At 67.7% G+C, this 17312-nt stretch overlaps 1 protein-coding gene across 1 annotated transcript; it reads right to left on the bottom strand.

Annotated features, from left to right (window-relative positions):
- Positions 1-947: 947 nt before the first annotated feature.
- On the bottom strand, positions 948-17089 carry PLEKHA6 (pleckstrin homology domain containing A6). The gene is made up of 25 exons (XM_026053269.1): positions 17064-17089; positions 15184-15264; positions 14948-15062; positions 14762-14866; positions 14607-14679; positions 14181-14281; positions 11899-12074; positions 11304-11777; positions 10655-11165; positions 10358-10444; positions 6810-6890; positions 5586-5654; positions 5324-5404; positions 4895-5044; positions 4488-4583; positions 4285-4396; positions 4070-4209; positions 3007-3118; positions 2694-2803; positions 2389-2565; positions 2094-2258; positions 1878-2011; positions 1647-1789; positions 1306-1429; positions 948-1012 (listed from the first exon to the last, which is right to left on the bottom strand). The coding sequence occupies exons 3-24, from the start codon at positions 15047-15049 to the stop codon at positions 1314-1316; spliced, it is 3315 nt and encodes a 1104-aa protein (XP_025909054.1). The 5' UTR covers positions 15050-15062; positions 15184-15264; positions 17064-17089; the 3' UTR covers positions 948-1012; positions 1306-1313.
- Between the last annotated feature and the right edge of the window lie 223 nt (positions 17090-17312).

Genomic DNA, 17312 nt, shown 5'->3' with positions numbered 1-17312 from the left:
TCGGGAAAGCTAAAGGAAAGGGAACTTGCTAGGGGGGAAAGCAAGCGGAAGGGTTGGGGGGGATGGCAGGGCTCGGGGTTGGCACGTGGTGCCACCGGGACCCGCTGCCGTCCTGGTCACGCCAGTCCGTGTCGCTCTTCCCCCCTTTCCCATGCCCAGGGCTGGGGCATCGCCCTTGGGGATGAGCCAGGGACAGGTCCCCCGGCCACCCTATAAGTGCACGTCCCATGTGCACCCAGCCCGCTGTTCCGGTATTCCCTCGTGACGTGCCCGTGTCCGACGTGCTCCATGCCCGCCGCGGGCCGGGCATCCTCGTGCCACCCGTGCGCGGAGCCCCCCACTGCCCGGGCACCTCTGCAGGCCCCTCTGCTCTCCTGTGGACAGTCCCGTGCCCGGCTCCTTGCTTCCTTCCACCGGAGCGGGCTCGGGGAGGGACACAAGGCGGGAAGAGCTGCCCGAGGAGCAGGGATGAAGCATCCGGATCCAGCAGCAGGCGAAAGCACCATCCCCGGTGAGGACTGGCCGGTCTCCACGCAGCAGAGCCCCCTTTGCAGCCCCTCGGGAGCCCAATAGAGCATGGAGAGCCCCGGGAGTCCCACGCTCCTCCGGTGCCGTCCCGGGAGACCTTGGAGTTGTGCCAGGCACGGATGCGGTCGTTGCAACCGTCCGGGCTCAGGTCAATGCACTGGCTGCAACAGGTCCCGCACGCGGCAGCCCATGGTGCCCGGGTCCCTCAGTACCACGTTCTTGCGGGCAAGCTCCTGCTCCCGCACATCCCCCGGCTCCCGCACGTCTCCGGTGTGGAGCAGAACACAGGGCTGGCGAGGATGTGGGAGCCGGCACCAGACGCAGCCTGCCCGCTGCGTCTCCCGCTCCTCCAACTGGGGTGCTCGGGAGAGGAAGGGCATCCAGGAGAGCAATGGCCGAGGAGAGGTTCGGTGCCGTGCCGTGCTGCGGGGCTAGAACGTGGCCCCGTGGAACTTGCCAGCGGTGGCGGCCGCCAGAGCTTGCGCTGCAGGGAGAGGAGAGCGCGGCTGAGCCCGGCACAGCACCCCGGAACATCCTTTTCACCTGCGCTCCCGCTAAAACCTGACCAATTCCCCCCAATTCCAGCCCTGTCCGAATCCCATTCCATGAGGATCGCTCGGTCCCCGGGTGCAGACCGGGCTCAGCGCGCTGTTAGCTGGAGCAAGCAGCGATGGACGAGCGCGGGGCAGAACGGAGCCCAGCGGGGGCTAGAAAGGCCCCCGGGCGCAGGCTGCCGTGGAGAGCGCGGGGACGGAGAACAAGAGAAAAGGTGCTTACGTCCTGCCTCAGACACGCATAAAATGGCTGCAGTCGGCGCCCCGGGACGGTTCGGACGAGAGGGGGTTGGTCGGTGGAGTCGGGGAGGCTGGGGAGGTGGGGGGACTCGGGGTAGCGCATTGAGCTGGAAACGAGAAAGGGAAGACGGGGGTGAAGAGCGGCCGGCGGCGGGGACAGAGCAGGAGCGGCCACGCGGGAGAGAGCCGGGAGGAAGCAGGGCAGGGAGGAAGCAAGCGTGGCGAGGACACATGGACCGGCCGCACGGACGAGGCCAGTGCCCTCGGCTCCCGCCGCGGCCCATCCCCGCGGGACGCCCGCCCGAGCGCTCCGCTCGCGCTCACCGGAGAGCATGCGGCCGCGGCGGGACGCCTCGGCGGCCAGCGCGCACGAGATCTCGATCCGCTTCTCCTGCTCCTGCAGCTGCGTCTCGGCGTCCGGCGGGGCGTCCACGTCGCTCTCGCTCAGCGGGATCACGTTCTGCAGGCTGCGGGAGCGCCGGCGTCACCGAGCGCACGGACACGAGGCGGGATCCGAGCGAAGGACACGGGGCGGGCGCGGGACGGCAGCCTCACCTGGACTTGGCAATGAGGGTTTTTATCCTCTCCACCTTCTTCTGCTTTTCCTTCATCTCTTCAGGGCTCAGCGGGGTGTCGGGCTCCAGTTCCACGTAGCGCTCGGGGATGAGGACCTTGTCCGGCGTCGAGAGCTGGGCACAGGGTGAGGGGTGAGCCGGGCGCTCAAATGGGGTCCGCTCTGCGCTGCTTGTGGTCCCCGGCGCCCGGCCTCACCTCCTTGTGGATGTCGACGTCGTAGTGCTGCGGCTCCAGCTCCATCTTGCGCAGGCGGGCGATCTCCTCGCGCGGCGTCTCGTACACCTTGCCCGGCTCCTCGGAGCGCAGCGCGGCCTCCAGGTCCGAGATGTCCACCTCGTGGATGCTGCGGTGCCGGCGCACCTGCGGCGAGCGCCGCGCGCTCAGCCTTCCTCCTCCTCTTCCTCCCTCTGCATGCCCTCTCCAAGGTCTTGGGTGCCTTGCCCAGGCGAGGGGCAGCAGCCCCTCATCCCCAGCCCACCCGGGCACTCACCACCTTGTAGGAGGCCGGTGCGCGGGGCCCCTCGGGCGGCTGGACGCCCGGGAGCTGCAGGCTGCGCCGCTTCTCCTTCACGGAGCCGCTCTGGTGCCGCTTCATGCGGTCCATCTGCTCCTCCACGCTCATCTTGGCCTTGGTCTCGGTGGCGAACACGGCGCTCTTGGGTCTCTCCTGGCGGCACCCCTGTGGGTCACGCGCTGCCGCGTGGCGCCTCCCCCCCCGTGGACCCCCAAGCCAGCCCGGCTCCCGGCATTGCTCCCTCGCTTCCCGGCATCGCTCCCTCGCCTCCGCATCCCTACCCGGGAGCCGAGGCCGTTGGGCACGCCGCTGGCGCTCCTCCGCACCACGCCGCTCACCGGCGCCACCTCCTCCTTCGCCGGCGACTTGGTTCTGGGGGGGACGATGCCCACTGTGGAGGAAGCCAAGGGCCGCGCTGAGACGTGGGGAGCCCGCGGAGGGGGAATCGGCCCCGTCGCATCCCGCTGCGTCCCTGCCCGTGCCACAGGCCAGGCTGCAAACGCTCCCCATGAGGCCCCAGGGACGGCAGGTGCCACCTGCGGGGCCACCTCCGCCGAGCTCGGGGCCACCTCCGGGTCCCCCGCGGCCGCCCACCTTTGTTGAGGGCCGCCTGCTTCTCGGTGTCGTGCTCCTGGCGGCTATGCAGGAGCCCCTCGCCCGGGGACCCCGGCCCGTCCTTCCCGCTCTGCTCCACGCTCACCGGGGGCTGCGGAGGGAAGGTGGCACCGCGGTGAGCGAGCCGGGCGCTCGGGCGGCCGCTCCCTGCGCCCACGCGCAGACCACGCGGACGGACACGCGGACGCCAGGCGGGGGAATTCGAACCCACGGGCACGTCCTGGTAGCCCATGGGCCGGCAGGCGTCATCGGCGCTTGCAACCATCGCCCGCTGCCCCTTTGCAGCAGCAGCATCTGCTGCACGCGCCCTGCACCCAGGCACAGGCTCGGTGCCCGTTACGCACCCTGCCCGCCAGCGGGAGCGTCGCACCGGGTGTCCCAAGGCCCCGTGGATTGCTCTCCAGCACGGGGGACAGCGAGAAATAAGAGGGAAGCTGAGAGCGGGAAGCAGCACCGCGAGCAGCCTGCACCAACCAGGAGCAGCAAGTCTCATGTCCCCTGTGCCACATGCCACCCACCCTGTGGCGCAGGGTGGGACAGCAACGTTTCGGTACCTGTCCCCTCTGCGCCTCGGCGCCCGGCTGCCAGGAAGGGGAGGTAGGGGACGGCCAGCGGCGGCCCTCGCTAGGCAGCGGAGGAACCGTCGGAGGAGACTCCAGGGGGACGTAGGACTTGGGAAGGGGAGGTCGCGGTGGGCCCGGTTCCTGGGGCGGAGAGGAGCGAGAGGCGTGAGAGCAGAGGAGCTGAGGCGGGAAGGAAACGAGAGTTAGAGAGAGACGGAGTGCGGAAACCAGCGGAAGCGGCGTGCTGGGAACAGGAGGAGGAGGAGGAAGAATCCTGCTGCTGCCGGGACGCTTGGTTGGGCTCTGCCCTTCATGGCCGGCTCGAGGCTCCCCATCGCTCGCGTCATCATCACTGTCGCGTGGGTGACACGCACTGTGTGCTGCAACCCAACCTGCACCCGCGCCACCCTAGGAGTCCTCTGGCCCATGCACACAGCCAAGGGGGGTCCCGCCAGGCTGAACCCCCCCATTCCACTCACCTCGCCGGGTCCCTGCTTGGTGGGCGAGCCCTGGGAGCCGGAGACGAGCGAGAAGGGGCTCAGGGGGCTGGTGAGGCTGGCCGAGCTCAGGGGGCTGGCGGGGCTGGTGGAGCTGTAGGTGCCCGAGGGGCCCGGGGCCACTGCGGACGAGAGCACAAATGGGCACGGGGCCCGGCGGGGCCGTGGCGAGACGGGGCGGCGGGTCCGGGCCTCACCTCGGTGCTTGGCCGTGTCCGTGCCCCGCGACGGGTTGTTCTTGCGCAGCCCCTCCATCACGTCCTGGATGCGCCAGATCTCCTTCTGGATCTGCCGGTTGAGCATCTCGTTCTGCGGGGGGCGGGTGGAGGGGTCAGAGCGGCTCCCTGGGGGCAGCGAAGAGGCCCCGAGGCTTCGGTGTCCGCAGGACGCCTGGACTCACCTGGATGTCCAGGTTGAGCTGCTCCCAGAGGTCGTCGTGCAAGGCGGACACTTCGCTCTCCAGGCTCTCATACTCAGCAGTGCTGTTGGCCAAGGCCTGTGCGAGGAGGAGGAGGGAGAGGAGGAAGGGGGTTGCATCTCCTCCATGGCCAGTGCTGCATGGCAGCACCCCCAAAGCACAGGGAATGGGCTCCCAGAGCAGGGGTGGCAGCGGCAGGACACGAGCCGTGGCTCCATCTCACGCCTTCGGGAGCTCTCCATCCCAACGGCACAAAGGGAATGGCCGGGAGAGAGCGGGAGCCAAGGAGACAGAGCGGGGCCCGTGTCCGGCACAAGGACAGCTAGTGCCAGCGGGAAGCAGGAGGAGGAGGAGGAGGAGGAAGAGGAGGGCTGTGCGGGAGCTGTTACCGTGCTGGCCTGGGACAGCTCCACGCGGATGTTGATGAGCTGGTTCTGGAGCGACTCCTTCTTGTGCAGCAGCTTCTCCGGGTAGGCTGGCTGGCTCCCGAACATCTCCAGCTCCTGGTGCGTCCCCATGAGGGCACTCTCCAGGCTCTCCTGGCAGGGGGACGCAGCCCTGAGAGCTCTTACGGTGGCCTCGGCGCCAGCGTGGGCTCAACCCGGCTCAGTCCTCAGGGACCTGGGGCAGCTCCTGCAGCAGAGCCTCTCCTCGTGCACGCGCCGTTAATGCACGGGGAGCATGGGGCTGTGGCACGGCCAGGTTGTCCCTGTGTCTTCCTTGTCACCACCCGGCCACCGCTTTGCAGCCAGGCTGGTCCCCGCCTGGCCCCAGGAGAGGGGGGGCTGCATCCTTTGCACCCCGCGCACCCCACGTACCTTCTCAGCGCGGAGCTGCTGCACGAGGCGCTCCTGCTCCCGCAGCACCTTGTTCTGCTCACAGAGCTTCCCCAGGAGCTTCTGTCCCCAGGGACAAGAGAGAGGGGGAGGAAGCGCCGTCAGAGCAGGGGACCGGCCACGGTCCCCGGCCAGTGACAGGGCAGCAGGGAGGGTTTCCAGCCTCGCTGCACGACCTCTACCCCCACGACGCAGCGCAAAACCGAGCGCGGGGTGGGACAGGGGGGCCGAGGGCGGCTCTTACGTCCGTGTCCTGCTCGCTTATCTTGTAGGTGTGCAGCGTCTCCCTGTAGGCCTCCGGGAAGGGCGTCACCTGCAAGGAGAGCGATGGGCGAGCGCGGCCCCGGCTGCGCTGGCGCTGGGACGGCGCCGGCCCCGCGAAGGGGGACGCAGCAGAAAGGGGGCCAGGAGAGGCCAGAACAAGGCTGGGAACGCAAGAGCTTGGAGCAAAGGTTGGAGAGATGGAGCCTCTCCCCGTCCCCAGCCTGGATGGGCTGGAGGAGCAGGAGGAATCCACCAGGCACAAACCCATTGCAAGACGCCAAAACCTGAGCTCAGAGGTACCCTGTGGACCTCTAACCTCCTGGAGGGCCACGGCCTCCATCTAACAGGCGGGGAAACAAGGCAGCAAGATCAATCCCACTGCGCAGAGCCAAAGCACCTACAAATGAGCAGCCGCAGGAGCACCCGTTCCCCAGGCAGCTTTGCACTGACTCATTCTCCTTTCCTGGAAATCTACATTACTAATGGGACGTCAGCAGTTAAATGCCTCCAAGATCTCGAGATGAAAGGCCTGAGATAGGAAGGAGGGCATCATTATTGCTAGAAAGCAAGACGTTCCTCCAGAGCGATTTAAAAACCAGAGGACGATGCAAATAGACCCAGACCTGGCTGGAGGCAGAGTCTGGCGCGGGCGCCTCCGCGCGCCCTCCAGCTGCTCCCTGCTCCACTGGCATCACCCACTCGCCGCCCCACGTGGCACCCGGCCACGGCGAGGCCACACGACAGAGGGACGCCCGGGATCTTGTCCCACGTGCAAGCACATCCCACTGGAGCGCCGTGATCCGGGCGGGCTCGGAGACCCGCAGCGGGAGCGTGAGATGAGTGCACATGAATGGTGAGATGTGCCCCGCTCCGGAGCTGCTCCTGGGGCTCCTGCTGTGCTCCAAGGGCTGGATTCCTCGCATCCAGAGCAAATCCTGCCCTCATCCGCACGCAGAGGCCGGCGGAGGGCGAGCGAAGCGCCCAAGCCCATGGCGGCACAGAGCTCAACACCTCTCCGCTCCCAACTTGCGCTTCCCGGACAGGGATTTAGGAGGCATTTTGAATGGCTCATGGATGGATTAGCGAAGCCTGCGATGGACTAGCGTGGCCCCGAGCGCGGGATGTGCCGGAGCCGGATGGATGCGGGATGAGCGGCGGTGCCGGCGGCGATGGATGGCGCGGGCGCTGCCCCGCGGACGCTTACTTGCATGTAGAGCTGAGCCCTAGGGGACGAGCTCTCCACCATCCTGTTCACCATACTGATCAGGGTCTCGCTCTCGCTCATCTGCGGCACACAGGGAAGGAAAGGGCGGACGTCAGCGGCGCCGCCGGGCGCCCAAGCGCTGGCCAGGACAGCGGGCTGCAAGGGGCCACCTCCGGGAGAGGTCCCAGGGGCTCGAGCCGCGCAGGGACAGCGGCCCCGGGCCGCGATGCTCCACGTGGTGCCCTCGAGGACGTCCTCGGCTGCTGCCTGCCTGGAAAGGCGGTTTTTGGGGGGGGAAACGGAGGTAAATGCAGCCCAGGTTGGACAGCATCGTGCACACACAGACACAAGCTGGGCACGGGAGCGTCCGCGCTGCAACACGCGCTGCGCTCCCGGCGGACACACCAGCAGGCCCCGGCTGCACCGGCCGGCCGCTCCGGCACGGGAGCCGCAGGATCCCGCAGAGGAAGCACAAGGACAAGCCGGGAGCTGCTGTCTCCAAGCTCAACCCCAACCTGGGTCCTCCGGGACACTTCTGGGTGCCAGGAACCCCCCCAGAAGCTCTGCGGGGTCCCACAGACGGGAGGCAAAGCAACCACACTCATGATTCTGCTGCATCTTGCAGCTCCAAGGGGATCTTTAAACCCAGACTTGTGCCAGGGCCCGGGAGCTTCCCAGGAAGGAGCAGCCGGGAAGGCGTCCGGCTTCCCCGGCACAGCTCTGCGGACAGACAAGGAGAGCAAGAATAAAGCAGCAAGCTGCTTTAAAAACACAGAAGCAAACGGTTTCCAAAAGAGATGCTTGACAGGGACATTTTGAATTAGCCTCTCTCCAGAGATCAGGAGGAGGAGGAGGAAGAAAGCCTTTTTAGGAGCGTTGCAAGGATGCTCGGGAAGCGAGCACTGCAGCCGATGGCTGTGAAATAATCCAGGGAGTTTTTACAGCACCGAGCGCCCCTGCTTGTGTTTGGCTCCGCTCCAGGGCAGACACAGATCGCGGTGATTACAGCACGGATGGGGATTTGCAGACTAATGGGATTGTCTCCGGAGCAGCTCCCATGGAGCAAGCCCGGCTTTTGCAGGCGAGCGCGAGTCCCTCCTCCTCCTCCTTCTCCTCGGCTGCGGATGATGCCTGCGGTTTCCACCCGGATGCTCCTGTTTCCCACAGCTTTTCCCTCTCCCGAGCGGGTGTCACCTCGTGGCCTCCCTCCAAGTGCAGTTTGGCACGTGCCCACGGGGCAGCGCATGGCACTGACGGGAGCTGCCGCTTTGCTAACGGGACCGGGGGCTCTCCGGCCCTCTCTGCGCAGGGTCCCGCGTCCTTGGAGGGTGCTCAGGGTCAGGGCGTCACCACGAGCGCCCCGGGTGTTCCCTGTGGGCACAGGCACGGCCAGGCTGCCCCGCTGGCCTCGCGGTGGCAGATCTCTGCATCTCACCCCTCCCGCTGCCAGGAGGGCATCGCTCATCACCTGGACTGGTTAGGGACTGGATGCCAACCCTTCCTAGGGACCCTTCCTAGGCTGCTTTAGCCACTCGTGCCAGCTCGCTATCCCTGCGCTTTTGCACTGTGCTGCCATCCTGAGACCGACCAGGAACGGGGTTTGGAGCACGACTTCCCGCCTGGCACCCCTGCCTAGTGCCCAGCACCCAGGAATAGCTCCTGGAAAGCCAGGATGCAGGGGAATGGAGCCGGATGGACCACTGTGTCCTTCCTCACGGGACACCTGGAGCCCCAGCTCCGGCACCCACGGCGCTGCCGGGGGCTCTGCCAAGCAATGAGCGAGCTGCGGGCGGTGGGATGGAGGAAGCAAAACCAAAAACCACTCGTGCTGCTCGGATGCCAAGGAGGGTGCAGGGGGACGATGCTGTGCTAGGAGGGAAGGGGATGGGGCGCACGGGCACGTGAAGCAGCAGGGAGTTTGCAGCCAGCTCTGCCTACCTGCTGGTCCAAATACTCTAGGTTTCTTTGCAACTGAAGGTCTAAAAGTTCATCCTACCGGGAGCCAGCAGACATGCGGCAAGAAACGAACACACAAAACAAATAGAAGAAGAAGCAAAGCGGTTAGGTGGAGGCTGTAGAAATGCAAAGCCTTCCTGGAGCGGGGCGCCGCCTCCTCGATCGCTCCGGGCTCGCCGGGCGCGCTCCTCGCACGGCGCACGCTCGCAGGATGCCTCCAAAGCGGCACGGAATGGTTGAGGTTGGAAAGGAGCTCTCAGGATCATCTATCCATCCCCCTGCTCCAGCAGGGACACCCAGAGCACGGGGCACCCAGGCGCATCCCGGCGGGTTGGGAGATGCCCAGAGCAGGAGCCTCCGCAGCCTCCCCGGGCAGCCTGGGCCAGGGCTCGGGCACCCTCACCCCAAACAAGCCCTTCCTCACGGGCACGTGGAGCTGCCTGGGCTTCAGCTTGTCCCCATCGCCCCTTGTCCTGGCACTGGCCACCACCGAGAAGAGCTTGGCCCCTTCCTCCCTACATTCCCCTTCGGGTACTTGGACACATTGATCAGATCCCCTCTCCATCGTCTCTTCTCCAGGGAACACAGGCTCAGCTCGCTTAGTCTCTGCTCGTACGATAGATGCTCCAGGCCCTTCATCATCTTCTTTGCCCTCAGCTGGCCCCTCTCCAGAAGCTCCACATCCCTCTCGTCCGAGGGAGCCCAGAGCTGCCCCCAAAGCCCCAGGTTTGGCCTCCCCAGAGCGGAGCAGAGGGGCAGGATCAGAGGGGCAGGATCAGGATCCCCTCCCTGCCCTGCCAGCAGCACGAGGCCGCGGGCACGGCCCTGAGCGCGCCGCTCGCTGCCCAGGACACGCAGCCACGGCGGGACCCGGCGATGGAGGCACCTGCTCTGGCCTCGGCCGCCGCTCGGTCCTGCCCGCGCGCTCCACGGCGCTGGTGTTGGAGGTGCAGGGAGCGCAGGGCCCCTTCGCCTCCCACGCCGAGCCTGGCGCTCCGGCTCTCGCTGCCCCGCTGTGCCGGCTGCTCCCGGCAGACCCTTCCCTTGGCATGGGACACATGAGAGCAGCAACAGCCTCCGCTCAGCGCAGGTGAGGACATGGGGACGCATCTGCACCCCACCAAGGCACTCCGCTTGGCCAGGGCCCCTCACCAGGACCTCCTGGAACTGCCCTGCTGCCTCCAAACCGCCAAGGGAAAAGCCAGGTCAGGAAAAAGCTTCAGGGAGGAGGCTGGAAGGGAGCAGAGGCAACGGAGCAGCCTCATCCCGTCCGCACCTGGAACGGCTCCCAAGCCAGCCTGGGTGACAAGCCTAGGACCAGCACCTCTCCGACCCATAAAGCTGCTCTTGGACCAGACCATCTTCTTCCTCGGCCACCTAAGCAAGGACCCCGATACATCTGCCCTGGCCTGGATGCGCTGCGGATGCAGGGGGCTTGGGCAGCCCATTCCCGCTGCCAGCGGATGCTCTGGACACACCACCCTGCCCAGGCCATGTGCCACGAGCTTGCCCCAGCTTCCCCGGGCCCTGGATGCACCAGGTGGCATCCGCCTGGGGACGTCACCACGCGGGCTGGCCAGGAGCCTACGTACCATTTTGTCGTGGACCGTGGGGGAGGCCGGGTAGTGGAACGGGTACATCCCCACGGGCACGGGCCGCCTGTCGCCCAGGTAGTCATACTGCGGAGAGAGGAGACCCCCCAGCAGACCCCAGCGACGTGAGCGGGTTGCGAGGGCCCGGGGAGCGTGTAACAAAGGGCAACCCGGGAAGCGGAGATGGGAACAGGCCCCGGGAGCATCGCGCCGCACCGGCTCCCGTGCAATTCCTCCCGCGCTCCTAGGGCCAGGCTGCAGCGCTGCATCCCCAGGGATGCTCCCCGGGGCGATTACCTTGGGCGAACTGACCGAGCGCCTCATGAGGAAGGCAGCCGGCTCGGCGTAGATGTCCTCGCCGCGGGGCGGCAGCCTCTCGAAGCGGGCGCTGGGCGAGCGCACGGGCGAGTAGAGGCGCGAGCGGCCGTAGGAGCCCTGGCTGGGCGAGCGGGGCACGGAGCGCGAGCGGGGCTGCAGCGACATGCGCCGCAGCGAGCCCGACGCCGCCTCCACCTCCTCGTAGTAGCTCTGCTGCCGCCCGGGGCCCGGCAGCCACACCGGGACGTCCTGGCGAGCGTAGCCCGGCTGCTCCTTCCACTCGCGGAGCTGGTAGGGGCCCCCGTTGCGGAAGGAGAGGCGCTTGTCGTCCAGCGCCCACGGGGGGCTCACGCGCTCGTAGGCGGGCATGGAGCAGATGGAGTCGGGGCGCACGCCGGGCGGGTAGTACTGGTAGTCCTCGGCATACTGCGGCGAGTAGGGGGAATAGTAGTCGGGCACCCGGCGAGACACGGGGAAAAACCTGGTGGGGCTGCAGGGGGGAAGAGCCGTGAGCGCCAGGCGCGTGGAGACGCCCCCGGATGGGCTGGTTTCCATCCCCGGGAAGGGATGGCCCCGGAGGGATGGGCTGCTCCGGGAGTACCACACGGAAAGCCGGAGCGGCGCCCACCTGCGCAGCTCCTCGGGCGGCACGTTGCCCCGGCGCAGGTTGACCCACTGCTGCAGCTGCGTCATGGAGCTCTTGCGCTGCGCCGCCTTGTCCGGGTGGGCGCGCGGAGCGAAGCCGCGGCGCGGTGCCCCAGAGCCCTCGCCGTCCGCCCGCGCGCTGCTCCCGGGGCGCCCGGGCGGCGAGCAGGGCCAGCCGTTGGGCTGCCGCGGGCGCTCCGCGCTGCCCGGCGCCCCTGCGGACGGGCTGCCCGGCTCCGAGGGCATCTCCTGGCCCGCGACGCCATTGGCTTTGGCCAAGGGCTCCTTCTTGCTTTCCACCCGCTCCGCTTTCCTCTCGAGCTTCTCGGAGCCCCGGCCATCGCCTTCGCCGCGGGTCTTGGCGTCGGGGTCGGTTTTGGGGTGCTCGCGGTGCACCATGTTGCGGTGCTGGTGGTGTTTGCTGGGCGGGATGTTTTCCGAGTCTGGCTTCTCATGCCTGACATGCGCAGAGACACAGGAGGGAATCACCTTCCTTGGATCCACTCGGGGACAGCGGGGGCCACCCCACCATCCCGGCGGGGTGACACTGCCCCGGGCGCTCCCCAGCCCACGCTGACCTCTGTGCCGGCGGGATCTGCACCCGGGCTGCCTCGCCCATGGCTTGGATCCAGGATTCCTGCTCCTCGGTGTTCTCGGCGCTGAAGAAGTAGGTGCGGATGCCGGCGTGCTCGGCCTGGGGAGACAGGGAGTGCTTGGTCCGGCCCAGCGCCTCCTCCGCCCAGCACACGGTCACCTGCAGGGAGGCAGACAAGTGGGGAGAGATGGAGAGGCGAGTCGGAGCGTGGCTGCCGGCCGCCGGAGCCGCCGCAGGAGCTGCGCCGGGTGCCGTGGTCCCCACGCGGTCCCAGCTCCGCGTCGTGGGAGGAAGGCTTCGCACTCTGAGCCTCTTCCTCAGCCGGCCCAGGGCCTCGCTGAGGACGCAGCTGGAGGCTTGTGCCTATTGCCTTTAAAGAGCAAGTTGCCACCAGTGGAACTGGTATAGCCTCCAGCCTTGCAGCAGCAACCAGCGACACCGGAGCAGTTGCCGCAAACCAACTTCCATGGACTGGTCTTGATGGGAACCAGCCCTGGCCCTGCTGGTTTCAGCGGGCCCACGTTGCTGCCAAGCGGCCACGGATGGTGGCAGGAGGACCAGGTCTCGCTGCAGGGCAGCGGGTCCCCCTCAGCTCCACCAGCCACGTGCCCCATGGTTGGGGACAAGGACCCAGAGGTGCCCAGGAGCAGCGGCTGGTGTCTTGAAAGGGACGAGCCCCCGTTCGCGGGGTCCCCTCGGGGTGCTCAGAGGCGGGTGAAGGGTGAGCACGAGCACTGCCCAAAGCTCATGCACTGCCCTCGCTCATGCAGGGCTCAGGGGAAGGTGGCTTCTAGACCCAGCACCATTTGAGGGACAAAGGGTCCCTTTTGGCCCATGATATCAGTGCCCACTGGCCACCCAGGGGTGGGAAGGCACCGGTTAGCCGTGGCCTTTCTGAAGCTTCCACCTTCCCCCTCTTTGCAAGGGGTTGGCATGCAGCGAGGCGGGAGGAAAAGGGCGTGCTTCCCGCAGTGCTTTTAGCACTTAATTCCTTTAAATCATGACAAAATGCGCGGCTGCGATTAACCCTCTCCATCTCCCGGCCGCGGCAGCCCCAGGGGCTGCTCCCAGCCCCGCCAGCTCCATGCAGCAGCGGCAGCGACGACCGCAGGGCTCCGTGCCCTGGGCGAGCGCGCGCGGAGCGGAGCGCGCCGTGCCCGCCGGCATGCAGGGCGCCGCGAGCACGTGCTACCTACGCGGAGCTGCCACGGAGACCTCCTGTCCAAGGGGGATCCTCGCCCGGGCGGAAAGGAGGAAAGACAAAACAGGTCACAGCGCCCACGCGGCCACCACGGGGAGGCCTCGATGGAGGCCGAGCGGTGCCGGCGGCCTCTCTTTTAGGACCCTCTCTGCCTCCTTTCGCGTTGCTGGGGAGCCCCGAGGGTGGACTGGAGCCCCAGCGTTGTGGCATGGGCTGTTTGGAGGCTACGTGGGTGCGAATGAAGCACCGCAGCTCAGGACGGGGTGCGGTGGAGGCTCCTGCCCTACCCTGTCAGAGGGGTTGGGCTGGAGCTGAGGACAGACGGAGCCTCCGCAGCTCAAGGTGATGCTCGTTTCTCAACAACGCTACCCGCCAACGCGCTCACGTGCGTGGGGAAACACCCCCAGCTCGGGCCCTCGTGGATCAACGTCAGTTTGCAAGAACCAGCTCGACAAGGCTGCTCTCCCACCCGTCGCGCATGGCAGCGGGGAGGTTTCGACACTTTGGGGACACTTCTCGGCCACCGCCCGCGAGGAGACACCTCTCCTTGCATGACAGCCCTGGGGACGCCGCAGAGCCCGTGTGCCCCTCCTGGGCGCTGCCCAGCGCGGCTTAAACACTGGTTTGGAGCTGACGGGTCCACGCACATGAGTCAGGAGCAGGGCTTGGGGCAGATCAGCAGCTCTCACCGCTTGCTTTGCCTAGTCCCCGTGCACAAACATCCGGAGAGGCGCAGCGGGAAGACGTGGGCTTGGTGCTTGCACAAGCGCGCGGGGTGCGGGGCGCACCATGCACGGGCGCGTGGGCACCGCAGAGCGGGGCTGCATGCGCAATCACGCGGGTGAAGGGACACTGCGGCGCCTGCAGCTCCAGGACTAGCTCAGCGTGAAGGATCCGGGGCCGAGAGCCCCCTCTGCAAACCGCTCCCCACATCCCAGGGGGACAAATCTGCCTCCTGCCGCTTCTCCCCCCTCCAGCATCCCGGGTAGCGCAGTGCTCCGCTCCAGCCCCGTCACCAGGGAAGCGGGGGCGCGGGGACCCCGCGAGCTCCGCCGCGCGCTGACCTTGAACGTGTGTTTCCTGCTGATGTTGTCCGAGGGCTGCACGGCCGCCACGCGGAAGCTGAGCAGCGGGATGCTGCCCAGGATACTCTCCTCCTTCTCATCTGAGGGGACAGAGCGGGATTCAACTCAGGTGCCATCCGTGGCTGCCACTCATCCCGGCAGTCCCATGGGTGCTTCCCGTGGCCTGATGGAGGATCCCTATCCCTGCTCCTGAGCCTTAGAGGAACCTCATGGTCCAACCTCTTGGTGCTTGCTTGGTGCAAGCACCTGCACCCAGGGGACATCTCGACGGTGCAATTGCCCCCTGCAAGGTGCTCACCTCCCCTTGCTGGCCTGACAAGTCGTGCTCGGTGCCAACAAGCTGGTGCTGTCCACATGTGCCACCCCCGGCCCTGTGTCCCCCGGGACGGGCTCCGCGTCACCCACCTTTGTAGTAGAAGAGGCAGCGATCGACCAGCACAAACCAGCGCTTGTTCCACTGCTTCACGCCCGAGCTGGCCTGGGGGAGAGGCCATGGTGAGGGGCTCTGCGGGGACCCGTGCCCCACGCGAGGCGCCTGGGCAGCCTCTGGCACCGGGTACCTGCTTGTAGAGCCACCCGCTCTTGGTGACGGCCGCGTTGGGGTTCCTCTTCATGGAGTTGGAGCGTTTCCCGAAGGCGATGCCCTTGCGGGACGGGCGCGAGGCCTGCGGATGGGCAAGGGGGACACTCAGCGCCTGAGGGTCCCCACAAGCTGCCGCTCACCCCGCGCTGCCGCTGGCACCCACCCGGCCTCCGGGACGCTCCGGCGGCGCCTCCGCCACCATGGTGTGGTTGGACGACTCGCTGGGGACGGTGGCCGGCCGCTTGCCGACGGCTTTTCCAGACATGTCCAAGGGGGATCTGCAGCACAAGGGCGGGAGGAGAGGGCGGCATCAGCGCCAGCCCCACGCCGGGCCCCCCGCCCGCCCCATTGCAACCCGCTCCCCAGCCCCAGATCCGAGGGAGCCCGGCGCCGACCTACTTTTGCAAAGCAAATCTTGCGTTTTCCGCCGGGATCTGTCCTGTCACGGGGTGCAGGAACGTGTTCCGCCTCTCATTGTGGCTGCGGAGAGAGGAGACATCGAGGTGGTTTGGTGGCATCAGGGGCACGCTGGGGACCACAGAGGGGTCCCTTGGCCTATGCCCGGCACTCGTGGGGGTGGCAGGGTGTGACAAGCTGGTGCCACCACCGCGCTCGCCTCCGCACCGCCAGCTGCCGACCTGGATCGAGCGCCTGCTGGCGCCTCTGTCACCAGTTTGCAGGAGCTCTGGGGATGGTCCCTACGGGGCAAAGCAGCTCCCACCCGGAGCACCGCTCCGGAGATGCCATGGGCCATGCCAGCCCCATGGGCGCTGCAGCGGGGCGACCCCAGGAAGGCAAGTGGGATTTGCCGGGCTCTCCGTGAGAAGTTGCGCATGGAAGGGGCTCCCAAAAGCCCCTTGTCACTGCCTGCGGATTTGCAGCACTTATAATGCCAGCCTCGCCTATCGCTGATCCTTACAATGCTAATCCATATGATTTATAATCCATTTCTGCAAAAAACACTCGCCGAGTTGCACTGGCCCCTGCCCCATCCCGCAGAGCCGGTATTCCCAGACTGGCCTCCGTGCCAGGGCCGCGTTTGGCCTGGCATGAGGCGGCTGGGGCAGGAAACATCCAGGAACCACTTCCAGCGGGGTTGGAGGGGAGCAGCCCTTGGCATTAAGGTTTTGTCCGCTGGAAAGGACCAAGGGCACGTGCAGCGGCGCTGAGGGCGAGCGGCCCATGCGGGACAAGCAGCACCGGCCGCAAGCACGCGGGGCTCCGCGGCACATTGCGAGCCTGGCCCGCGGCCACCCAGCTGCGGAGCATCAGCAGGTTGGAGGCACCGCTCACATGGAAAAACCTTGAGCTCTCCTTGCTGCGAGCAAGCAGCCGCCTGGGAAGGAGCGGGCCCTTGGTCGGTGCTCCAAGGCTGCATTGCCTCGATGGGAGCACGGGCATCTCCGCGCATCTTCCCTATGCCAAGTCCTCCTTCCCACAGCCACCGAGTGGGCACCACAGACAGGAGCCCAGTGCCCCTAGCCCCGCCGTGAAGCCAGCGGGCCGCAGGAGCACTGAGCACCAGCAGAAGGGGAAAAGTTGGAGCGAGAAGCCACGGCCGTCAAGGCCCGCGCGGCTGCGCTTCGCCTGGGCTGCAGCCAGTCTCCGGAGACTCCGGGGCTTTCTGCCAATAAAGCCCTGCTGAGCGGCGTCCCCATCCAGGTCCTGTCCTGGCCACCGCTATGTCCTCCCCCCATTGCCCTCCTCTTGCTGTGGGGCAGCTCAGAAGGTTTTGCAAGGTGCATGTGTTCCCCACGTGAGGGACAGAGCCCCTAATTTGCCCCTGGGCAGCACCACCTCTGCTGCCCCCAATGAAGGGTCTGGGGAGCTCTGCACGGGGCCAGGCTGCTCGTCCCACGCGCCCTGCTTGGGCTCCGGGGGTGCATCTGCCACCCCGGCCGGGAGCTGCTTCCAGAGCATTTGCCCCGCAGCCGGTGACGTTGGAGCAGCGGCAGCGTGACGGTGACAGGGGCTGGCGACCAGCGGCATCGGGGACAGCGCCGGCTCCCGCCCTTCGCGGCGCCCGCCGCTCCGCTGGCAGCGCCCTCGGTGCCTCCTGCCGCCCCTGCCCTCGCCCCCCGGCCCCGGGACCCTCCCCCGAGCGCCCCCTCGGAGCGGCCGCCCGCGCTGACCCCGCGCCGCGAGCTCCGGAGCCGGCGGCTCCTGCCCGAGCACCGCAATGCAGCAGACACTGCCCGGGCTGGGCCCCCCCGCGCCCGAAACCACCCCGGGGTGGCCCCCGCTTCCCCCCCTGCCCTCCCCCGGCGCGGGGGTCCTACCTCACCCGTCGGTCCGCCCGAAACTTCAGCATGGTGCAAAGTGCCCCCCGGCCGGGCGCCCGCTGCCAGCGCCGGGGGCGGGCAGAGGGGCGGGCAGGGGGTGGAGGGGGGGGGTCTCCGGCTTCTCGGCCGCGTCCCCGAGCCCCGTGGCCGGCGACATCGGCCCGCCCGCCGCGTCGCCGCCCGCCTCCCCGGCTGGCCCCGCCGCGGCAGCGGTGACAAAACGGCGCGGCGGCCCCGTCCCCAAGG

The sequence above is a fragment of the Nothoprocta perdicaria genome, unplaced genomic scaffold (genome assembly GCF_003342845.1).
Source record: "Nothoprocta perdicaria isolate Ctin4 unplaced genomic scaffold, notPer1 scaffold_97, whole genome shotgun sequence".
NCBI classification, from domain to species: domain Eukaryota; kingdom Metazoa; phylum Chordata; class Aves; order Tinamiformes; family Tinamidae; genus Nothoprocta; species Nothoprocta perdicaria.
Note: the sequence above shows the minus strand (reverse complement) of the source record. Positions and strands in the feature narration are given on the sequence as shown.

Coding starts and splice junctions, on each gene's coding strand:
- PLEKHA6 (XM_026053269.1), bottom strand. CDS start 15,049: ATGTCTGGAAAAGCCGTCGGCAAGCGGCCGGCCACCGTCCCCAGCGAG. Junction 11,166..11,303: donor CCGCCCGAGGAGCTGCGCAG/GTGGGCGCCGCT, acceptor TCCCCCCTGCAG/CCCCACCAGGTTTTTCCCCG. Junction 4,584..4,894: donor AGCTGTCCCAGGCCAGCACG/GTAACAGCTCCC, acceptor CTCCTCGCACAG/GCCTTGGCCAACAGCACTGC.